Source organism: Thalassophryne amazonica, chromosome 3 (genome assembly GCF_902500255.1).
Source record: "Thalassophryne amazonica chromosome 3, fThaAma1.1, whole genome shotgun sequence".
Taxonomy (NCBI): domain Eukaryota; kingdom Metazoa; phylum Chordata; class Actinopteri; order Batrachoidiformes; family Batrachoididae; genus Thalassophryne; species Thalassophryne amazonica.
In genome coordinates this window covers 115,952,724-115,978,703 of record NC_047105.1, presented here as the reverse complement: position 1 = coordinate 115,978,703, position 25,980 = coordinate 115,952,724, and the positions used below count along the sequence as shown (strand labels likewise).

Genomic DNA, 25,980 nt, shown 5'->3' with positions numbered 1-25,980 from the left:
TTTTGCTTTTTAATGGTTGTCCATGATAAGATAGATGTCTACAATGATCAAACTTCTGAGACTTACATATGAATCTTCTGGACAGCTACGACTTATGCACGCCTGGGTATCAAGTCTCTTCTCTCGCTCAGAAACAGAAATGAGCGAATTTTTTCGAGCCATTAGTCTTGGAGTTGTTGATACCTACCATCAGAACAATGAAAAAAGTACATAAATTTATAGCTAACTGACAATACACGGCGTCTACACTGCATCCAGAAAGTATTCACAGCGCTTCACTTTTTCCATATTTTGTTATGTTACAGCCTTTTTCCAAAAAGGAGTAAATTCTTTTTTTCCCTCAAAAATTTTACTCGCAACACCCCATAATGACAACATGAAAAATGTTTTTTTTTTTTTTTTTAAATTTTTGAAAATTTATTTAAAAACTAAGAAAGCACATGTACGTAAGTATTCACACTCCTTGCTCAATACTTTGTTGATGCACCGCTGGCAGCAATTACAGCCTCAAGTCTTCTTGAATATGGTCCCACAAACTTGGTGCACCAATTTTGGGGCAGTTTTGTCCATTCCTCTTTGCAGCACTTCTCAAGCTCCATCAGGTTGGATGAGGAGCATCGGTTCACAGACATTTTCAGATCTCTCCAGAGATGTTCAATCAGGTCTGGGCTCTGGCTGGCCCACTCAAGGACATTCACAATGTTGTCCTGAAGCCGCTCCTTTGATATCTTGGCTGTGTGTTTAGTGTCATTGTCCTGCTGAAAGATGAACTGTCACCCCAGTCTGAGGTCAAGAGCGCTCTGGAGCAGGTTTTCATCCAGGATGTCTCTGTACATTGCTGCATTCATCTTTCCCTCAATCCAGACTAGTTTCCCAGTTCCTGCTGCTGAAAAACATCCCCACAGCATGATGCAGCCACCACCACGCTTCACTGTAGGGATGGTGCCTGGTTTACTCCAAACATGACACTTGGCATTCACACCAAAGAGTTCAATCTTTGTCTAATCAGACCAGAGAATTTTGTTTCTCATGGTCTAAGAGTCCTTCAAGACTCTTTTGGCAAACTCCAGGCTGGCTGCCATGTGTCTTTTACTAAGGATTGGCTTCCATCTGGCCACTCTACCATACAGGCCTGATTAGTGGTTTGCTGCAGAGATGGTTGTCCTTCTGGAAGGTTCTCCTCTCTCCACAGCGGACGCTGGAGCTCTGACAGGGTGACTATCAGGTTCTTGGTCACCTCCCTGACTAAGGCCGTTCTCCTCCGATCACTCAGTTTAGACGGGCGGCCAGCTCTAGGAAGCCAAACTTCGTCCATTTAGGGATGATGGAGGCCACTGTGCTCATTAGAACCTTCAAAGCAGCACAAATGTTTCTGTACCCTTCCCCAGTTTTGTGCCCCGAGGTAATCCAATCTCGGAGGTTTACAGACAATTCCTTTGACTTCATGCTTGGTTTGTGCTCTGACATGCTGTCAACTGTGGGACTTTATATGTAGACCGTTCTGTGCCTTTGCAAATCATGTTGAGTCAACTGAATTTACCCCAGGTGGAGTCCAGTTAAGTTGTAGAAACATCTCAAGGATGATCAGTGGAAACAGGATGCACCTGAAGTAAATTCTGAGCTTCATGGCAAAGGCTGTGAATACTTAAGTACATGGGAGTTCTTATTTTTTTATTTTTGATAGATTTTAATAGATTTGCCTTTTTTTTTTTTTTTTGCCATTTTCACATTGCCATTATTGGGTACTGTGTGTAGAATTTGAGGAAAATGAATTCCATTCATTATGGAGGCTGTAACATAACAAGGACATAACAAATGTGGAAAAAGTCCAGCACTGTGATACTTTCTGTATGCACTATACAAATACATGTCCCCTCTCATCTACAATCAGATCCATAATCATTCCAACAGGGACACATTTTTTGTAATTTTGCCTCTAAACCACCACAGTGGGGTTGAAATGAAAGAAGATGTGCTTGTAGTATCGACTTTTAGCTTTAATTCAAGGGATTTAACAAAATATTGCATAAATCTTTTAGGAGTTACAGGCAGTTGCATAGATGGTGCCACCATTTTCAGAGGCCGTAAGTAATTGGACAAACTAAATATCTGTACTATTGTTCATAAATATCATCATTGTTACAGCCAGGTGTTTTAAATTTTGATAAGCTAAGTGTCGGGCCACAAACTCTTTGGTTGGTTTTTATTTGTGTCATTTTCCTTCCATATTGTGCTTCTTGATGTTCACACAAGAGCACTGAAGTGCTTTTCTTCTGTACTGTTTGTTTTCTCACAGTGTGCACAGCAAGGTGCAGGTGTCTGGTTTTAATTTCAATTTCAGTGCCTTCCTGTTGCTCTTACTTTTATCCTCACATCGGCGGAATTCTGCCCCCCGCCCCCCACCTTTTGTGTTTTTCTCTTGCCCTCACGGTGATCATAGTTTAATATTAGTTTCTTGTTATTAGTTACAAGTTGTTGGCAGGTCCTAATAAAGTAACTGCATAAAGCTGCTAATGAAGTGCCTATAAAGTAAATGTATAAAGTAACTTTTCAAAGTAACTATTAGTTAGTTTGCTGATTACCTAATCTTAAGAGTAACCAAGTTAGATTACTAGTTACCTTATTAATTACATTACTTATTAGTTACAAGTTGTTGGCAGCTCCTAATAAAGTAACTGCATAAAGCTGTCAATGAAGTAACTGTATAAAGTAACTTTTCAAAGTAACTATTAGTTAATTTGCTGATTAATTGCTTTGCTGATTACTCGATCTTAAGAGTAACCAAGTTAGATTACTAGTTAGTTACCTTATTAGTTACAAGTTATTGGCAGCTCTTAATAAAGTAACTGCATAAAGCTGGTAATGAAGTAACTGTATAAAGTAACTTTTCAAAGTAACTATTAGTTAATTTGCTGATTAGTTATACTTTGCTGATTACTTAATCTTAAGAGTAACCAAGTTAGATTACTAGTTAGTTACCTTATTAGTTACAAGTTGTTGGCAGCTCTTAATAAAGTAACTGCATAAAGCTGGTAATGAAGTAACTGTATAAAGTAACTTTTCAAAGTAACTATTAGTTAATTTGCTGATTAGTTATACTTTGCTGATTACTTAATCTTAAGAGTAACCAAGTTAGATTACTAGTTACCTTATTAGTTACAAGTTGTTGGCAGCTCCTAATAAAGTCAAATCAAATCAATTTCATTTATATAGCACCAAATCACAACAAACAGTTGCCCCAAGGCGCTTCATATTGCAAGGCAAAGCCATACAATAATTACAGAAAAACCCCAACTGTCAAAACGACCCCCTGTGAACAAGCACTTGGCGACAGTGGGAAGGAAAACTCCCTTTTAACAGGAAGAAACCTCCAGCAGAACCAGGCTCAGGGAGGGGCAGTCTTCTGCTGGGACTGGTTGGGGCTGAGGGAGAGAACCAGGAAAAAGACATGCTGTGGAGGGGAGCAGAGATCAATCACTAATGATTAAATGCAGAGTGGTGCATACAGAGCAAAAAGAGAAAGAAACACTCAGTGCATCATGGGAACCACCCAGCAGTCTAAGTCTATAGCAGCATAACTAAGGGATGGTTCAGGGTCACCTGATCCAGCCCTAACTATAAGCTTTAGCAAAAAGGAAAGTTTTAAGCCTAATCTTAAAAGTAGAGAGGGTGTCTGTCTCCCTGATCCGAATTGGGAGCTGGTTCCAGAGGAGAGGAGCCTGAAAGCTGAAGGCTCTGCCTCCCATTCTACTCTTACAAACCCTAGGAACTCCAAGTAAGCCTGCAGTGTGAGAGCGAAGTGCTCTATTGGGGTGATATGGTACTATGAGATCCCTAAGATAAGATGGGACCTGATTATTCAAAACCTTATAAGTAAGAAGAAGAATATTAAATTCTATTCTAGAATTAACAGGAAGCCAATGAAGAGAGGCCAATATGGGTGAGATATGCTCTCTCCTTCTAGTCCCCGTCAGTACTCTAGCTGCAGCATTTTGAATTAACTGAAGGCTTTTCAGGGAACTTTTAGGACAACCTGATAATAATGAATTACAATAGTCCAGCCTAGAGGAAATAAATGCATGAATTAGTTTTTCAGCATCACTCTGAGACAAGACCTTTCTAATTTTAGAGATATTGCGCAAATGCAAAAAGCAGTCCTACATATTTGTTTAATATGCGCATTGAATGACATATCCTGATCAAAAATGACTCCAAGATTTCTCACAGTATTACTAGAGGTCAGGGTAATGCCATCCAGAGTAAGGATCTGGTTAGACACCATGTTTTTAAGATTTGTGGGGCCAAGTACAATAACTTCAGTTTTATCTGAGTTTAAAAGCAGGAAATTAGAGGTCATCCATGTCTTTATGTCTGTAAGACAATCCTGCAGTTTAGCTAATTGGTGTGTGTCCTCTGGCTTCATGGATAGATAAAGCTGAGTATCATCTGCATAACAATGAAAATTTAATCAATGCTGTCTAATAATACTGCCTAAGGGAAGCATGTATAAAGTGAATAAAATTGGTCCTAGCACAGAACCTTGTGGAACTCCATAATTAACCTTAGTCTGTGAAGAAGATTCCCCATTTACATGAACAAATTGTAATCTATTAGATAAATATGATTCAAACCACCGCAGAGCAGTGCCTTTAATACCTATGGCATGCTCTAATCTCTGTAATAAAATGTTATGGTCAACAGTATCAAAAGCAGCACTGAGGTCTAACAGAACAAGCACAGAGATGAGTCCACTGTCTGAGGCCATAAGAAGATCATTTGTAACCTTCACTAATGCTGTTTCTGTACTATGATGAATTCTAAACCCTGACTGAAACTCTTCAAATAGACCATTCCTCTGCAGATGATCAGTTAGCTGTTTTACAACTACCCTTTCAAGAATTTTTGAGAGAAAAGGAAGGTTGGAGATTGGCCTATAATTAGCTAAGATAGCTGGGTCAAGTGATGGCTTTTTAAGTAATGGTTTAATTACTGCCACCTTAAAAGCCTGTGGTACATAGCCAACTAATAAAGACAGACTGATCATATTTAAGATCGAAGCATTAATTAATGGTAGGGCTTCCTTGAGCAGCCTGGTAGGAATGGGGTCTAATAGACATGTTGATGGTTTGGAGGAAGTAACTAATGAAAATAACTCAGACGGAACAATCGGAGAGAAAGAGTCTAACCAAATACCGGCATCACTGAAAGCAGCCAAAGAGAACGATATGTCTTTGGGATGGTTATGAGTAATTTTTTCTCTTAAAGTTAAAATTTTATTAGCAAAGAAAGTCATGAAGTCATTACTAGTTAAAATTAAAGGAATACTTGGCTCAATAGAGCTCTGACTCTTTGTCAGCCTGGCTACAGTGCTGAAAAGAAACCTGGGGTTGTTCTTATTTTCTTCAATTAGTGATGAGTAGTAAGATGTCCTAGCTTTACGGAGGGCTTTTTTATAGAGCAACAGACTCTTTTTCCAGGCTAAGTGAAGATCTTCTAAATTAGTGAGACGCCATTTCCTCTCCAACCTACGGGTTATCTGCTTTAAGCTGCGAGTTTGTGAGTTATACCACGGAGTCAGGCACTTCTGATTTAAGGTTCTCTTTTTCAGAGGAGCTACAGCATCCAAAGTTGTTCTCAATGAGGATATAAAACTATTGATGAGATAATCTATCTCACTCACAGAGTTTAAGTAGCTACTCTGCCCTGTGTTGGTATATGGCATTAGGGAACATAAAGAAGGAAACATATCCTTAAACCTAGTTACAGCGCTTTCTGAAAGACTTCTACTGTAATGAAACTTATTCCCCACTACTGGGTAGTCCATCAGAGTAAATGTAAATGTTATTAAGAAATGATCAGACAGAAGGGGGTTTTCAGGGAATACTGTTAAGTCTTCAATTTCCATACCATAAGTCAGAACAAGATCTAAGATATGATTAAAGTGGTGGGTGGACTCATTTACATTTTGAGCAAAGCCAATCGAGTCTAACAATAGATTAAATGCAGTGTTGAGGCTGTCATTCTCAGCATCTGTGTGGATGTTAAAATCGCCCACTATAATTATCTTATCTGAGCTAAGCACTAAGTCAGACAAAAGGTTCGAAAATTCACAGAGAAATTCACAGTAACGACCAGGAGGACGATAGATAACAACAAATAAAATTGGACTTCCAATTTGGATGGACAAGACTGAGAGACTTGAAGAAAGTAACTGCATAAAGCTGCTAATGAAGTGCCTATAAAGTAAATGTATAAAGTAACTTTTCAAAGTAACTATTAGTTAATTTGCTGATTAGTTACTTTGCTGATTACCTAAGAATAACCAAGTTAGATTACTAGTTACCTTATTAATTACATTACTTATTAGTTACAAGTTGTTGGCAGCTCCTAATAAAGTAACTGCATAAAGCTGTCAATGAAGTAACTGTATAAAGTAACTTTTCAAAGTAACTATTAGTTAATTTGCTGATTTTGCTGATTACTCAATCTTAAGAGTAACCAAGTTAGATTACTAGTTACCTTATTAGTTACAAGTTGTTGCTAGCTCCTAATAAAGTAACTGCATGAAGCTGGTAATGAAGTACCTATAAAGTAAATGTATAAAATAACTTTTCAAAGTAACTATTAGTTAATTTGCTGATTAATTGCTTTGCTGATTACTCAATCTTAAGAGTAACCAAGTTAGATTACTAATTAGTTACCTTATTAGTTACAAGTTTTTGGCAGCTCCTAATAAAGTAACTGCATAAAAGCTGATAATAAAGTAACTGTATAAAGTAACTTTTCAAAGTATTGTGGCAACACTGCTAATAAATACAATCAGTAATAGTACTGCATCATAAATGTGTGTGGAGTATGCCATTCTCAAATATTCACTGAGCATATGAGAAGGGGACTAGTGAGGGAAACCACCAAGAAACCATAACGAGTCTGAAGGCATTACATGTTTTTGTGGATGTGTTTGAAGAAACTAACATTTTGCTGTTGCATCATCAGTTATACAGCTTCATGGTGGAGTGGAACAGAGAAGGATTTAATTAAATAGAAGATGTGGAATTTAAGCTACAGTTTGTCAGAAGACACATGGGAGACTTGAGCCTAGATTTGATTTGTTTTCTTGAATGGAAATCCTTGCCTGTTTCACTCCATGATGAAGGATTGACACACGTCCACAGAAGTCTATAATCATAGTCTCAGTGCCCCAAAACTTATGGACCAGACGGTGCATTTTTGTTGTTGTTGTTGTTCTTGTATATGTGCAGAAGCTCACATTGAAGAGAGAAGCTCGTCTGGGTTGGTTCGGGACATCATAAACCCCTGCTTGTGGGCTGGACCCCATCCAGAAGAGTGGAAGCTGCAAACAACAGAGTGTAACGTTGGTCGTGACCAGCAGCAGTTGTTTTGTTCTCATCAAAGCTGCACCTCACTGACCTCAGCATCAGCACATTTATGAGGACAGTGTTTCCTCTGAAGCCTGGTGAGAGTGCTGGACAACCTCGACATGCCTGCGTTTTGCCAATTAGTGCAGCTGTGTAATGAAAAGCACACTGCTCGCTGAGAGTCGCTCGGCTACTGCGGAGGCTCACAGCACCCCTCTCCTGCTCCAGGGGAGCACGAGAGGAAATGTGAACATGTGGCTGAGTTTCACCACACCTTCTGCCGCACAGGTAACTGTACAGGCACTTCTTCCTCTCTGTGGTCCCTGGCGGAATGGGCTGCTGTTTGCACTTAAAGAGTCTGAAGTCTGTGTCTGTTGGTCTTTTATGGCCTCATAAAATGCCCGTGCTGCATGCCTGTCCCCACAGAGGGGCCCCGGCCCCCATCTGTAAACCCTTTAGCCAGCAGGGGTTTGACAGTGTTGCATTTCAGCAGCAACCTACCTCTCTAATCATGAGCATTAACACGTCCAGAGTAAGACTACCGACTTGATCCAACAGCAACAGACAGACAACCAGTGACATTTATTGTTTTTCTGATTTCTAAGTTGGAAAAAAGGTCTTACCTTGTGACCATCTGGTCCCTCTGTGGTCTGCACGAGTGCCGAGGGAGCTTTGGAAGCAGACAAAGGAGCGGATGGGACTTTATATATCGGGTCCATGCGTTCATAAGCTGGGCTGGCTGAGGTTCGGGGCAGACTCGGGATCTGGTAGATGTTTTGTGAGGTGTTGCTGGTTTGACCATCAGGAAATTTGGATTTTTCTATGACTGGAGTAAAGGAGTGTATGGCGGTCGCCTTTTGCGGCAAGAGCTGCAGTCGATTTGCAGGGGCCAGGCCTTTCCGCCCGTGCAGGGAGCACATCCACCATCCGCTGGTGCCGGCCACACGATGGTCCACAACCGTGATGATGTCTCCTTTTCTGAAGGCCAGCTCGTCGGCGCACTCTGCCTTGTTGTCATACAGCGCTTTAGCCAGTTTGTTCTAAAACGCAGAGAACAGTCAGTGCAAGAGATTATCAGGCTGCAAAAATTATACACAATTATTTAGATTAGTCTGTACACAGGTGAAGCCATGATAGCAGGTTTTATATGACGCCTACATAGATGCCTGTCATTTGATTGGTGGATTATATGTCACGTCATTCTCTGTTTGTCCCAGTGTTTAATTTTTTAATTTAACCAGATTAGTCCCATTGAGATCAAGACCTCTTTTGCAAGGGAGACCTGGACAATTATAAAGTTTCCATTTCACCTAACCTGCATGTCTTTAAATGTGGGAGGAAACCAAAGCACCCGGAGGAAACCCACACAAACACGGGAAGAACATGCAAACTCCACACAGAAAGGCCACAAGTGGGAATCTAACCCATGACCTTCTTGCTGTGAGGGAATAGTGCTAACCACTAAGCAAACATGCTGTGTGGGTGACATCAGTAGTGTGCATTATTGGTACTGTCTGTCAATGAATGGTACATTCCATCTTTCAGCTCATTCAAATATTCTTCCCATTGCACTCAGAAACATTTATTTGTATAATAATTTTCACTGTTGTGTGTGTGTGTGTGCGTCTGTCTGTCTGTCCGTATGTGGACAAGATAAAAGTGGCTAGATGGACTTTCCCTCCAATTTGGTGGGAATATTACTTGGATAGCCATCTAGAGGTGATTCTATTTTGAGATTGTTTAGTCAAATGTCAAGGTCAAGGAAAACATGGGTGTGGTTTCATAATGCAGTCTAATCTTTTAGTCTACTAAGCTTACTTAATCAACTAAGGTTAGTCGCCCAACAATATCTGTCTAATATCCATTTCACATCAACGGCTAAACTTGAAGATTAGCCGTTTTACGTTAGTCAATGATTTTCACCGTCATAGTGGCTTCGCGAGTGCCGTTGCCAAGAAACGCCTTCAATGTGTGACAGTTTTGTTTACTTCTAGGTTGGTGTGTCTGCTACAAACATGGGCAAGGCCACCACAGCAGAGAAGAAGCGCTCTCGACCTCGGTAAACATCTCCAGTGGATTCATCAAGTGGCAGTGCATGATAGTCGCCGTTTTTGAAGTTTTGTTGACTAAAATAAGATTAGCCTCTTCTGTACCAGGCTAAAAACTTTAGTCGGATAATGCAAAACTTTAGCCGACTAAGCGCTTTGTGCATCAACTAATGTCAAAAGATGAGTCGACTAAGTGAATTTGAATGAATGATAAACCTGCTACACAATATGAAAGTAACATCCTTTTGATTCCAGGATCATTTTGAAAGGGAGTAATCACGGTTAGGGTTACAGCACATTGTGCACATGCATCAGTCCGGAGCTACCCGGATGTACAATGCAATAGTTGGGCAGTTTCAGCATTAGTCAAGAGCACAAAAGTTGGGTATGTTAATCAGGATGTTTGTCACAACATATGCAGACATTTATGGCACAGATGGACACTGAAAGACATTTGCAGGTATTTTAAAGAAAAATATATCATAAACAACAACAATCAGAGATTTCTGACGTCCACCAATCCGGATATGGATCACCTCCAAAATTTAGTGGGGTCTTCCTTGGCCTAATATCTACCTGTGGTGCAAATTTGTTGAGAATCCATGAAGTAGTTTTGAAGTAATCTTTCAAAGCCTATATAAAGGGAAATCTTAAAATACAAAAATATAAAATACATCTATCAACTGTTTCAGAAGACCATAACAGACCGGTTTAACATAGAAAAGGTAAATAATACGCACAGGCGTATGCTCTTTAGGGTTTTAGCGGGGGAAAATTAAGAGAAAGAAAGAAATAAACAAAGCAATCGACCGAAGCATTGCTTCAATCTGCGAACCACGCTTCGATTGGTTCAAGGTTCAAAGCAAAGCCGTGCTGCAGAAAAGTTGATTAAGTACCCGCTGCAGGGTCTGTAATCAATGTAGAGAACTGATCATTTTCCTGACAAACACCCGCCAAAACAACGGCCACTCTGAAGGACCGATAACAGAATCGTTAAGCACAAAGCTTATTGATGTCGGTGGATCGAATCATTTCTTAACGATACCCGAAAGGAACCGGTTCTCGATACCCATCCCTATAGTTATACGTAATTTGAGAGTTTTTTTTTTCTTTTTTGAGAAATTACAGATCCGAACTACTACAAAAAGTCATTGTGTTTCTGTTAAAAGTGTTAACATCTGGAATAAGTGTCCTGACAATATTAAAGTACTTGGTACTTTAGTAGTCTTTATAAGGCATTAGAAGAATAATAAAATTGCTTGCTATAGTTTGAAGACTTAGGTTTATTGATTTTGTTATTGCTTTTGGAATTGTGTGTTGTGTGCCATTGTTTGTCTGGTTAGATTTTGTATATTTGAGTTCATTGACTAATTTTGCATGCTTTTTTTGGTATTTGTCATTATGGGTGTGTATATATACGAGGTCTGTCCATAAAGTATAGGTCCTTTTTATTTTTTTCAAAAACTATATGGATTTCATTCATATGTTTTTATGTCAGACATGCATGAACCCTCGTGCGCATGCGTGAGTTTTTCCACGCCTCTCGGTGACGTCATCCGCCTGTGAGCACTCCTTGTGGGAGGAGTCGTCCAGCCCCTCGTCGGAATTCCTTTTTCTGAGAAGTTGCTGAGAGACTGGCGCTTTGTTTGATCAAAATTTTTTCTAAACCTGTGAGACACATCAAAGTGGACATGGTTCGAAAAATTAAGCTGGTTTTCAGTGACAATTTTAACGGCTGATGAGAGATTTTGAGGTGATTCTGTCGCTTTAAGGACTTTTCACGGTGCGAGACGTCGCGCTGCGCTCTCAGGCAGCGTCATCAGCCTGTTTCAAGCTTAAAACCTCCACATTTCAGGCTCTATTGATCCAGGACGTCGTGAGAGAACAGAGAAGTTTCAGAAGAAGTCGGTTTCAGCATTTTATCCGGATATTCCACTGTTAAAGGAGATTTTTTTAATGAAAGACGTGCGGACGGGTCCGCGCGTCGGGACGCAGCCGACGCGGTGCGGCGGCACAGGAAAAACACCTCCGTGTTGATAACCATTTGTAAAATCCAGGCGGCTTTTGATGGCTTTCAGTGGAGTGAGTATATGAGAAATTGTTTAACAGCTGGACATGTTCCAACTTGTCCTTAAGGCTTCCAACAGAGGTGTTTTTCCTGTGGTGGAGCTTCGCGGCAGCTGCGAGCCGACGCGCGGACCCGTCCGCACGTCTTTCATTAAAAAAATCTCCTTTAACAGTGGAATATCCGGATAAAATGCTGAAACCGACTTCTTCTGAAACTTCTCTGTTCTCTCACGACGTCCTGGATCAATAGAGCCTGAAATGTGGAGGTTTTCAGCTTGAACAGGCTGACGACGGCGCCTGAGAGCGCTGCGCGACGTCTCGCACTGTGGGAAGTCCTTAAAGCGACAGTGTCACCTCAAAATCTCTCATCAGCCGTTAAAATTTTCACTGAAAACCAGCTTAATTTTTCGAACCATGTCCACTTCGATGTGTCTCACAGGTTTAGAAAAAATTTTGATCAAACAAAGCGCCAGTCTCTCAGCAACTTCTCAGACAAAGGAATTCCGACGAGGGGCTGGACGACTCCTCCCACAAGGAGTGCTCACAGGCAAATGACGTCACCGACAGGTGTGGAAAAACTCACGCATGCGCACGAGGGTTCAAGCATGTCTGACGTAAAAACATATGAATGAAATCCATATAGTTTTTGAAAAAAATAAAAAGGACCTATACTTTATGGACAGACCTCGTATATGTATATATATATATATATATATATATATATATATATATATATATACACGTATTTATGAAATTGTGTTTATGTGTGCATGCATTTACATATGTGTGTATATATTTCTTATTTTTATGGTATAAGGGGTGGGTATTTATAAGCTTTGCTTCTGCCCTCACCCTTTCAGTTGAACGGGTTCATTTTAGAGTTGTGAGTTTTTTGGGTTTTTTTATTGCTGAATTGTGTGCTGAATAAATTAATTCATTCATTCATTCAATTTGAAAATTTGGTGAGAATCCGTGAAGTAGTTTTGACATAATCCTTCAAAACCTATATAAATGGATCACCTCCAAAATTTTATGGAGTCTTCTATGGCCTAATATGTATCTGTGTTGAAAATGTCCTTAAAATCTGTGCAGTAGTTTTGACATAATCTTCGTAATCCCTCAAAGCCTATATAAATTGAAACTTAATCCAGAATACAGATCCGGATCAGGATCACCTCCAAAATGTAGTGGATTCTTCCATGGCCTAAGATGTATCTGTGGTTTAAATTTCCTCAAAATCTGTGCAGTAGTTTTGACGTAATCCTGCTAACAGGCAGGCAGATAAATAAATAAACTGTGGACTTAATAAGCACAAAAAGGCAGAACTTGTTGAGTTAGTTAATAAGGTGGAAATCCCAACAGCTATCAGTTTTATGTGATTGGAAGACAATTTTGTGACCACAGATTTCTGCTTTAAAAACTTGCTGAAATATTGTTCAGATGTGATCACTGACGACTTCTTGTGGACGGCCACCACGAGAAGACTGGACTTTCCAGCAACCCTGTGAGGTGTGGATCATCTTTTCTGAAGATGGCAGCGTGCCTGGCTGGCATGTTGTACATCCGGGTATCTCTGGGGTGACGCAAACACACGATGTGCTAGAACCCTCACCGTGACAAGTCCTATTACCACCGTCACCAATAACGCACCATTCTCACTGCTGCCTGGGCCTGTTCAGTAGAATATCTCAAAATGCCACCAATGTATATCACTGACATTTACTCGAATTCTGGGAAGATGTGATTAGATTTTAAGGATCCAGACTCATTTTTAAATAAGACCTGTCTCCCATTGATTTGCATGTTATTTCTGTGTGGGTAAGACATTTTTGTTAAGGAGAGGGACGGACTCGCTGCACATCCTCCAGTTTGAAATTTCTTAAAAAGCAACAAACTTCGATGTCATGAAAATGACTGGGACAGGAAGGACAAAAACTTGAGAAATAACTCTTAGTGTAAAAAAAACCCAGCCTGTGGCACACGTTAATCATTCATTCATGACTCCTGACATGCGCTGCTGCTTCCTTACAAAACCAAATTCAGGATGTGTGATGCATCAAATGACAGATGCTGCACGCAACTTTTCTTTTTGTTTTACATTTAATATCTACTGTTATAGCTTCTGCACATGTTTTAAATGCAACAACCGCAGTGATGCAACCCGTAGAGCAACATTTCCTCTTACAAACTGGAACCACAAGTTCTGCATCTGGGTTTTCAATTTACAAAAAAACTAACAAAAAAAAAGATGCAGTCATTTAACAAATAAAAGGCACAAGTGGCTGAGTGTTGAATCACTTTTTTCTTTTGCTTGCATTGAAAACTTTTTTTAAAGGATGTTGAGCTTTTTCTTTTGGTTTAGATGAGACCTTTCTGCAGTTTCACTTCCTAGTTGTGCCTCAAATTCCGCTTACAGGCATGAGTGTCCTCAGCACTGTAAAAATATACTTTCTTGTGCAACGTTGTTTGCCTTGACATTTTTCAATTCCTAACAGCAGAAAATGAAGTGGACGTGTTGCTCCTGAAGATGTGTTGGCCCTGTGCAGTCTACATTAATTCTGAGCACAGTGTGAGCACAAACACCAATGTGTGGGAAAGATATTGGTGAAATATGACTGTGCATTTTATGGTTAAAAAACCTGTGTGATCTGTGTGGAGTTTGCATGTTCTTGCAGTATTTACATGGGCTCCCTCCCTCCTTCCATGGGCTCTGGCTCCCTCCCACTTCCAGAAAACATACAGATAATACAGGAGAGAATTATACAGACACACAGGAGAGGAACAGGAGTAGCCACTAAACCAGTATTGATTAGTATGTCTGGTATTTATATCTGTAAACTCTTTTTACTTTCATGTTTGATGCTCTGTGTGCTTCTTACCCTGTGTGCTGCTATACAATGTTGCATCAACCTCAATTTCCCTGAGGGAGTCTTCCCAAGGGATCAGTAAAGTTCTATCTAATTTAATCTCTAATCTATTAGGTGAAAAATGAGTGTGAATGAGTTCATCTGTTTGTATGTGACCCTCCAACAGACTGGCGTTCTGTCCATGGTGTACCCTGGCTCATGTCCTATAACTGCTGGGATAGGCTCCAGCCCCCTTTGACTCTCTTCTGGAATAAACAAGTATAGAAAATGAATACATCAATCAAAATGTGGTGGTTTACCATCAAATTATATCATGTGTCCATATACATTTCAACATGCTTTACTTTTCTTGTTCCCCCCTTTTTAATATTATTATATTTCTGGAAATACTGGAGGAGTGGGGTACAATTAGTTATACCTAACAGCTAACGTTAGCTTATCTAGCTGGCTGTAGCACCATTTATCGTAGCTTACAAAATAATTGGTTCTCTCTTTGTTTGATAACCCACATTAATTAATACTTTTTGTTCACATTTATTTTTATATGTATTTGTTAATACCGTTATTGTAGGTTTAACTACGCTATTATACTTTATACACTAATTAACACTTATTAATGGCTAATTTAACTCTTCTAACTATAACCAGCTTATTTTCATTATTTACAATTTTATTTTACATGGTGTAGATTTTTAATGATTCATCAGTTTATATGTTCTTTTTAAAGATATCAACATATAGTACCTAAGTTCTTAGGTTTCCATTTGATAGTATGTAGATTATGCTTTTTATTTTCCTATAGTATGCTAACAGAGTTACTTTAGATAGATACCAATACACATTACATCATAGCTTCTATTTCTATAATAAAATACCATGACCATGACCAAATCTTCTCCTGTATTAATATTTAGGTTTTAATACCTACTCCTGTATATTATATAGTACCTTATTTATTGTATATGTTGTTTATTACCCTTAATATTTAAATATAGTTATATATATGATGTCTTATCTTTCTTACGTCTTATTATTTATTATTATATATACTTTTTTCTTGAGCTGCTTGGGTGGGTAGGGAGAGTTCCCATGGGATAAAAAAGCTTTTCAACCTACCTTTCCTGGTTCTCAAGACCAGGCACCTAAGTGGCTCTACTTTACTCTTTTTTACTCTTCTATTTTACTCTTCCTTTTTAAGTATACTAGCATAGTTCCACCTTAGAATTGGAATATAATATATAAGATATACCTTAATGAATTTTCTTGCAGTTTTTTCCCCCATATCTGCCCTGCTATACATGTTAGTGCTGGCATATCTTCCTGTGGTGTTGTGGCTGTTTGTCAGTCTATCATGATGACAAACAAGCTGTGAATAATGAAACAAGCCACCCTAACCGCAAACCACAGGCAACATCTGAATTCACAGAAAACAGCTGCCGGATGGTGAAAATGAGAACGAACACTCCTCTAGAGAGGGTAAAATAAGTATTGAACATGTCACCATTTTTCTCAGTATATGTACAGTGCATACAGAAAGTATTTGTACCACTTCACATTTTCCATATTTTGTTATGTTACAAAATTCTACATACAATACCCCATAATGACAATGTGATTTTTTTTTTTTTTTTTACATTTTTGCAAATTTATTTAAAAATAAATAAATAAATAAAAATCACATGTATGTAAGTATTTACAGCCTTTGCCATGAAGCTCAAAATTGGGCTTAGGTGTACCCTGCTCCCACTGATCATCCTTGAGATGTTTCTACAGCTTAATTGGAGTCCACCTTGGGTAAATTCAGTTGATTGGACATGATTTGGAAAGACACCTACCTGTCTACATATAAGGTCCCACAATTGACAGTGCATGTCAGAGCAAAAACCAAGCATAAAGTCAAAGGAATTGTCTGTAGACCTCTGAGACAGGATTGTCTTGAGGCACAAATCTGGGGAAGGGTACAGAAACATTTCTGCTGCTTTGAAGGTCCCAATGTGCGCAGTGGCCTCTATCATCTGAAAATGGAAGAAATTTGGTTCCACCAGGACACTCTCGAGAGCTGGCCGCCCATCTAAACTCAGGGATCAGGGAAGAAGGACCTAAGTTAGAGAGGTGACCAACAATCCAATGGTCACTCTGACAGCTACAGCATTCCTGTGTGGAGAGAGGACAAACTTCCAGAAGGACAACCATCTCTTCAGCAATCAACCAGTCAGGCCTGTATGGTAGATTGGCCAGACAGAAGCCACTCCTCAGTCAAAGGCACATGGCAGCCCACCTGGAGTTTGCCAAAAGGCACCTGAAGGACTCTCAGACCATGATAAACAAAAGTCTCTGGTCTGATGAGACAAATATTGAACTCTCTGGTGTGAATGCCAGGTGTCATGTTTGGATGAAACCAGGCACCATCCCTACAGTGAAGCATGGTGGTGGCAGCATCATGCTGTGGGGATGTTTTTCAGTGGCAGGAACTGGGAAACTAGTCAGGATTGAGGAAAAGATGAATGTAGCAAAGTACAGAGACATCCTGGATGAAAACCTGCTCCAGAGAGCTGTTGACTTCAGACTGTGGCAACGGTTCATCTTTCAGCAGGACAGTAACCCTAAGCACACATCCAAGATATCAAAGGAGTGGCTTCAGGACAACTCTGAATGTCCCTGAGTGGCTCAGCCAGAGCCCAGACCTGAATCCAGTTGAACATCTCTGGAGAGATCTGAAAATGTCTGTGCACCGACGGTCCCCAGCCAACCTGATGGGGCTTCAGAGGTGCTGCAAAGAGGAATGGATAAAACTGCGCAAAGATACGTGCGCCAAGCTTGTGGCATCATATTCAAGAAGATGTGAGGGTATAATTGCTTCCAAAGGTGCATCATTGAAGTATAAAGGGTGTAAATACTTATGTACAAGTGATTTCTTACTTTTTTAAAATAAATTTGCAAAATTAAAAAAAAAAACTTTTTTCATTTTGTCATTATGGGGTGTTGTGAGTAGAATTTTGAGGGAAAATGTATTTACTCGATTTTTGGAAAAAGGCTGAAACATAACAAAATGTGGAAAAAGTGGAGCCCTGTGAAGCACTGTGAATACTTATGTGAGTAACAACCCAGGTAATCCATAGATACACAGAAACCAAAACAAATAAGTACAGAAATTAAGTTATGTGGAATAAAATAGAATGACACAGGGAAAAAAGTATTGAACACGCTTTCTGAAATTTATTTATTACTTTCTACAAAAGCCTCTGTTGGTATTGACAGCTTCAGTGCCTCCTGTATGTAGAAACTAACTAGTCGCATGCTTTGCTCAGGTGTGCTTTTGACTCATTGTTCCACACAAACAAAGGTTCTGTGGACCTCTTCTATGAATTCTGATCTTTAGTTCTTTCCATAGATTTTCTGTTTTATTCAAGTCAGGTGATTGGCTCGGCCATTCTAGCAGCTTTATTTTCATTCTTTGAAACCAAGACTTTCCCTGGCTGTGTGTTTGGAATCACTGTCTTGCTGAAATGTTCACCTTTATTTCATTTTCATGATTTTGGTAGATGGCAGCAAATTTTTTATCAAGAATGTTTCAGTACATTTTTCCATTCATCCTTCCTTCAGTTTTATCTTTGCTGGTGTCATATGCTGAAAAACAGCCCCACACCATGATGTTCCCACCTCTAAACTTCACTGTTGGTATGGTGTGTTTGGGGTGATGTGTGAGTGCATTTGTGGTGTGTATTATGTCATCCAAAGAATTCAGTTGTGGGCTCATCTGACCAGACTATATTCTCCCAGTATTTCACAGGCTGGTCTAAATGTGCAGCAAACATTAAACAAGCTTCAACAGGCTTTCTCTTCAACAATGGAGTCTTGCGTGGTGATCATGCATACAGGCTGTGGTGGTTGAGTGAATTACTTAATGTTTTCTTTGAAACAATTCTTCGGTTGCTTTCCACAAGTCGTCCTTGATTCTTGGACAACTCTTCTTATAATTTTCAGTCCTTTGTCAGAAATGTTGCGAGGAGCACCTGGTTGTGGCCAGTTTTTTGGTGAAATGATGTTCTTTCCACTTCCAGATTATGGCCCTAATGTGCTCACTGGAACATTCAGAAGTTTAGAAAGACTTCTGTAACCAATGTCATCAGTACGTTTTGCAACAATAAGTTTGTGAAGATCTTGAGAGAGCTGTTTGCTTTTACCCATGATGAGATGTTTCTTGTGTGACACCTTTGTAATGAGACACCTTTTTGTAGGACATCATTTGGGACAGAACCAGCTGATATTAATTTGCACTGACAAGGGGCAGGATTGCTTCCAAATTACTGATATATATATCATATATATATATATAGCCTCGTTGAATGGTGTTCTAGCTTTTACCTCATGAAATATTCATACCATTGAACTCACACATTAATTACTTGTATATTAATGTACTTACAATTATATTATATACTTACATTGAACTTACAAAATAAAATCACACACATGCATTCACGCTTTTAATATAACAATGATTTCCCACCCCTGCTGGAATGCCGTGTTAGTCCAGAATGTAAATAGCAATGTTAGCTAATGTCCATGGTTTTTCCAAAAATATTAGTCCTATCAATGTTCCATTTTGGCAGCGTCCATCCTTGACTCAAAATAGATAAGCATAACAAACAGCAAATGTCAGCTCTCCCCAGTCTGTCTGTGATCGAACTTATACGCACACACGCATGCATGCACTCACACATGCATGCATGCACAGAGAGCTTTTTGTTTTTTTGTATTCTGCCGTAAGCAGGTGCTTTTATTTTTAGACATGTACAAACAGAGATGGTGGCAGAAGACATCAAACACAATACACTTTTCACTCATGGTACCGGCAATATGACACTTAACTCACTCATGGTAACGGCAACATGACACAACTAAACTGACTAAATCAATTGAACTACAAAAATACAATAAAGCAATAACACTAACAGCACTGTTAAACTAACATGAGCCACAATAACATTTAAAACCCCAAAACCCTTAACTCTCATGTGTATTGCAGCACAAAGTCCATTGTTCACTGAATAGCTAAAATTTCTAATTTCTCCAAAAATATTTGTCCTATCAACTTTCCATTTTCGCAGCATTTATCCTTGACCCAAAATATTGTACACACCAAATGGCAAACGTCAGCTCTCCCTGGTTTTCCGTGATCAAAGCTATACACACATATACACACATGCATGCACGCATGCACACAGAGGCCACTTAGCTATTATAGATTGTGTTGCCCATGGCAATTTATAGAAAGGTGGCCATTCCACATCGAGAAGCACTTTCAGAGGATCCCAGAGCCCGTGCGCATGTTGAGGAGTGCTTTGAGCAGATTCTGGAGCCTGGCCAGTTGAGGATTGTATACTGGTAATTCCCAGGAGGAGAGGACAGTAGATCCAGTGCGGACAATAATACAAGATGCAGCTCCTGGGCATCATTCTGCAAGTCGGTAAGTGCACTGTCCCCACCTTTCCTCCTGGTTTTTAAATTATTAGTTATTATTCATTTATTATTATTACCTGCGCCAAGGAGGTTATGTTTTCGGTCGCGTTTGTTTGTTTGTCTGTCTGTTTGTCAGAAGGATAACTCAAAAAGTCTTTAACGGATTTTGATGAAATTTTGTGGAGTGGTTGGAAATGACAAGAGGAACAAGTGATTAAATTTTAGTGGTGCTCTGGATCAGGATCCGCATCCTGATGCTAACACGTTAGCATGTCTATGGCATTTTCAATGTTAAAAGTTAGCATTAAGCAGTTGCAGCTGTCATCACGTCCGGGTGCATTTGTTTTCAAATTGTAATATTTCTTAAATTTATTTTTGTTTATATATTAATAATCTAATAATTATTAGATACAATTTTAGAGAAAGGGACAAAAAGAAATAGATCACTGCGCCAAGGAGGGAATCTCGTTAGGGTCAGTGACCCTATGGCCTTGTTTAGAGAAGTGTTTCATAAATGTTAAAAAATTCATATATTTGCAGTTTAGTTGAATAATACATTGAATTTTGTCTCTTATTTGTTTTTGTCTATAAGCACATGCAATATCAATATCAGTGCTCAGATGACAGTAGCTTCTGGGAAAGGTACAAGTTGCAATAAACTGTGATGCCAAGCGCTAAGGATACATGCTATCCAGTCACAGCAGATGAAACTTTTTTTTTACTACTGAACAAACATCATTGTTAGACTTTTTTAGGCTCAGTGATTCAACGACGTGTAGATGTTATGGCGTCAGTGACCCCATGGCCTTGGCAGAGGTTTGCACTCTCTGAGTGCTTCTAGTTTCATCATTTGTTTTGTTTATTATTATTTACAGTTCTTTTTCTTCTGTGACTATAGGCAGTGGAGTTTTCACATGATTGTGGTCCACAGCCATCCTGAGCACTCGAGTGGCAAGTGGCACAAAACATTCGCGATAGTACCATGCGGCATTCAAGTGGCACTTGTGCGCTATGTACATGGACTACTTGAGATTTTTGGCCCTATTTTCACCACCAGGCCATGTGACATTCGGCTCACATTCGTGCGACATGCGCTAACATCTCGGGAGTACCAATTCAGTGACATTCTAACTGAAAAAATGGTCGCTAATTCACGTATTTTTTTGTGATATTGTGTCTCCCACTACTCTCCAACAGTCGCAACCCAGTGTGATACTTGCAATTGCTTGCTTGACATAAAGTCATTACAGCAGTACCCAAGGATCCTCCAAAGAGACAGAGTACCAAAGACATCCAGTCGTCACCTTAAATCACTGGTTAGCATCTGAGTCTCATGACCATACGATAAGACAGGAAGCACCAGGAGCCTGTCCATGACACGTCTCCATAAGCTCTTCCCAGATATCTCTCGATCTCAAAGGGAGAGGACAGAGAGACATGAATGTCACTTCCGTGATATTCCGTGAATGTCTCTCCATGTTCAACACTTTCCTGGGATACAGGTACAGTTCTGATGGCTGCGTCCAGCGGGAGCGACAAGAACAAAACCAGAGAAAGAAATGTCAAAGCAGGTGGACGTGAGACAGTACTTCTTGTCTTTTTTTTAAACACCCCAACAATTACAAACACACACACACATACACATGCTTATCAGCTGATGGCAGTTCTGTGTGTGTGTGTGTGTGTGTGTGTGTGTGTGTGTGTGCGCCCCCTGCCCTTCTTGTCAGAGGGTGTCTCCTGTGTGACAAAGAGTCCTTTCACAGTCAGCGTGCAGCACCTGTTGGGATGTGAGCCTGTCAGCCGTGTGGAGCACAGGCCATGTACGCTGACCGCAGCCGACCACTGACCCCAACGCACACACACACACACACACACACACACCCTAATCCTCTGGGTCATGCTGCACACATGCCTGAGAAATAAATCTGGTGAGATGCCCGTCAGCACGCCTACAAAGATTGATGTTGCACTTTCCCCTTAAAAACAGCATGTGTGCGCCGTGCGCTATCTAAAGATGACAGCCATGATTCAGTGCACCCACATTCTGCTCACGATCACACTCGTGTAACACTCCCAGACCACCACAGATGTTCTACACAAGCTCGACACAGCTACAGTAGGCGTGAGCTTTGTTTTTATAGTTGCATTTCTCCTCCCACATATAAATATTTAATCTTTAAATTTTAAATTCTAAATTCAGCTGTTTGGCCCTGAGCCGACGGCCGGAGCAGCGTGGCGTTGCCTTAACTCGTGTCTTTGTGTTTACCACAGACAGAGTAACAAAGTGGGATTCAGCTGTGAGGCGCTGGGATTCCTGCACACGCCTGCTCGTGCGGATCAGCCCCTCTGACAGCTGGTTTCAGCACTTTAAATTCACAGCTGTTTGTCCTCCGCCCTCCTCTCTCTCCAACCTGTCCACGAATCAACATGGCCCAATCACACACAACCCAAGAAATGCTTTTTAAAGCTTCATTACTGGAACTACTGATCTTCCGCCAGGCAAAGAAAAATCATCCCAGCGACGTTAAAACAAAACGAAAGATGGTCACACCACCAGTGACTCCCTCAAATTCTGAGAGTCACCACGGCACAGCCAGTGGGTGAGATATCATCGTGCACGGATTAAAAACAGCAAGAATGGTGACAAAGGTCAGTGTCATTTTGTACAGGGGTCAAAAGTTAAAGTTGCTCCAATTTTGGTAAAAAGTGATGCAAATTATTGGCTGAGCTAATAATTGAATGCTTGGTCTCCAAAGTAAAGGTCAAACACGGTCTACATCTACTGGATTCTATGACATGTGACATATGTTACTGTAACGTGATAAGTAAGGATGATACATGGTCCAAACTATTCCTTTTTAAAACTGTGTTAACTCAACTAGTAATTTGCATCACTTTTTTACCAAAATTGGAGCAACTTTAACTTTTGACCCCTGCACATATTGACACTGACCTTTGTCACCATTCTTGCTGTTGTTTTTAACTCCACAGAATTCAGTCACAAATAGTCCAAACTACACCTTTTTGGAATCTTTATGATCAGGCAAATAATGTGGAATATTTTTCAATATGATTGGAGCATCTTTTAATTTTGACCTCTGTGTAATTCTTCAATTGACCCCTACCTGACCACCGATTGAAAAGTCAAAGTGGCCAATTGTTTATTTCAAAAGAGGATTGTCTGAGGAGTATTTCTGCTGAATTTGATGCTCTTATCACCATTTGCAGGATTCCCCTCTAAATATTCTCTTATCCGCTGCACTATTATGAGCACAGTAATGTTTTTTCTAATTGCCTGATTGTCACCAAACTGGGACTGTTATTTTGAAGAGAAAGTCAAACCACTAAACTCTTTCAGATGGCTCACAAAGACACCCTTTGAAGTTGTTCTACCATGTTCTCTGGATTGTACGTCATGAGTTTGTTACCACTTTGGGAGTTTGTGTGACTTATATATTGAAAAATCATGTGTTCGTTAGTTTTGAGGCTTTTCTTGTGAAATTAAGAATGAAGTGAGAGACTGTTGAGTAACTGCAGTTAATTCAATGCATGTGTTTAAGGTGACGTATCTCTATCTACTTGGTATACAAACTGAATCATCCCTTACCAAAAAATAGTACTGATAAGTATATAAAAAGTAAACTGGAAGTATACTTGAAACATACTTGCATGTACTACTTTTTGGTAAGGGATGAGATTCACCCACTTGATTCATGTTGACCTTTCACTTCTTGATGGCCTGGGGGTGACCCCTGGGTCAGGTCAGCACCTCGCCGATTAAGTGTTCAGACACATGCCAGGCCCCGCCGCACGGCGTCCACGCTGTAGGTCGGGGTGGTGTATATATTTGTCACTGTCAAATGAAAGTGCAGGGAAATGCTGGGAAGTCTTAATTTTCCCAGACAGGGAGGCCGGAGCAGAGTGTTTAAGATGATTCTAAGCACATAGCTGAGCTCCGGAAGCGCAGCTGTAAATACGACATATTAGACTTTCCCACAGATACAAAGGGGGCGGGGCGAGGACGAAAAGTCAGTAAAGATGGAGAATTCGAGATGAGTCAAATCGGATCTGGTTTTAAGACAAATCTTAAATGATGGTCAGATGTGCTCCATAAATCAGCTTGATCGATTCTCCTTCCAGCCCAAACAAGTACTGTGTGTGTGCGCGACGTGGCCTGGTTCTGAGGCAGTGACACCGGCATGCTACGGCTGCCCTGGTATTTCCTGTGTGGAAACTGCTGAGAACGTTGACAAAGTCTCACATCTGAAGCACAAACACATCTGACCAAAACTTCCCAGGAATGTTTTATGTCCAGTCAGTCACGCCTCTGCACAGATAAGCAACACAATTAAAGAAACAGTAAAAAAAAATACTCAAATATTATTCAAAATGAAAAGAATAAAGGTGATCAAGGATGAGCAAACTCAACGAGTCTCCAGCAGACACTGACATACGTCTGCGCTAATGACTGAATAACTGACAGTTGTGGTCTCACGTGGATGACACGAGTCTTCAAAGACCAGGGGTCTGTTTCAGAAAGGAGGTTCAACAAACTCTTCGTCCATCTTTGAACTCTGAGTTGATTTACTCTGAGATGGGAAACTTTGAGTTTTTTTTATTCCAGAACAGCTGATCTGAGTTAATGACCTCAGAGTTGGTTGGTTGGTTCACTCACAGCATTAATGGAGCCCCGATACTGGGATTCAACACAGCAACCACCAACAAACATTCATTCATTTTCTATATCCACTTACTCAAACTAAGGGTCACGGGGAGCCTATCCCAGCATTCATAAGGTGTACACCCTGGACAGGACACCAGATTATCACAGGGTCACATATAGGCAGACAAACAAACACATTCGCACCTGCGGTCAATTTAACGTTTCCAGTTTACTGAATCTGTGTGTCTTTTGGATGTGAGAGGAAGCTGGAGGGAACCCATGCGAACACGCAAACTCCATACAAAAAAGTTCCCTCGGGTGGGAAGTGAACCCACAACCTTCTTGCTGTGACTGAAAAGTGCTCAGCACTAAGGCATCGTGCCGCCCCAGAAAACAAACAAACAAAAAGTTCAGAGCAACACTGCAACAGAGTGAGAAATGGCATGGGAGAAAACTGCTGCTCAAGTCAATACGCATGTTTATTTATGTTCATTTAATATTTAATCAAGTGTTTTACAGGTGAAAGTGGTAGAATGAACTTTATATTTATTTCATTTAGATGCACCTGAAAAACAGATATGGAAGCAGCTGAAAATGAAATGTAACCAAAAAGTTCAAACTGGAAAACTAAGGCTTAAAAACCTATCTATCTGTAGCGGGATGAAGGTCCCGGGTCCTGATTGAAAAGACGTTCCCGCTAACTTGGCTAACGGGGAATTCCCCTTTGGCTGACCTCGTAGAGGAATTGTCTTTAGTGCGAGCCGTCCGGGTTCAATCCCACCGCCGTCCTGGCCACAAAGGTCCTACGGTCACATATCTATCTATCTGTCTGTCAGTCTATCGATCTATCTAATCTTTTACAAAACCTTAGGGGTGGTAAAGTTGACCCCCTTTCAGTTTTACACAATGTTTTGGGGATGAAATGTCAAATCTTAATTCAATTTTATTTGTTCGCCCTCTAGTTTTTGCCACCTGACTTCTTAATATTTTCAGAAAAACTGAGCTGAATTTTCAAAAGTACTTACTTTTTATCAAATTCAAAATTCAAATTTATTAATTTATATAGCGCCAATTCACGACGGGGTCGCCTCAAGGCGCTTCACACAACACAACTTAAAAAGCAAAATAAAATGAATTAAAAGATTTTAAAAACACAGTAAAAGAATAAAAACATAAATAATTAAAAAGAATAAGACATGCAATACTAGCGATAAAACAGGGAAAAAAGATGTGTCTTCAGTTTAGATTTAAAAATCTCCACAGAGTCTGATTGTCATATGTGCGTGGGCAGATCGTTGCTGTTATGGTTCCTGAATATTAAGCATTAAGTTCCTGAGTATTGATCGGACTATATATAGCACCCTGGGAAATTTTTTGAACTGCTTAATTGAACTGATTTCTTGATTGTTTAACGTTGTAAACAATCGGTTTGAGTTATTATTGAGTTATTAGAATTTAGTTATTATTATTGAGTTATTAGAAGTTATTATTAT

At 40.0% G+C, this 25,980-nt stretch overlaps 1 protein-coding gene across 1 annotated transcript in view; it reads right to left on the bottom strand.

The window, feature by feature from the left end:
• Nucleotides 1-25,980, bottom strand: part of cass4 (Cas scaffold protein family member 4) — a 63,965-nt gene that overhangs the window by 7,660 nt on the left and 30,325 nt on the right. Inside the window, exons 2-4 of the mRNA XM_034167359.1 lie at nt 8,003-8,419; nt 7,271-7,354; nt 67-183 (exon numbers count right to left, since the gene is read on the bottom strand). Coding sequence (XP_034023250.1) covers nt 67-183; nt 7,271-7,354; nt 8,003-8,419 — 618 coding nt within the window. The remainder of the gene's footprint in view (nt 1-66; nt 184-7,270; nt 7,355-8,002; nt 8,420-25,980) is intronic.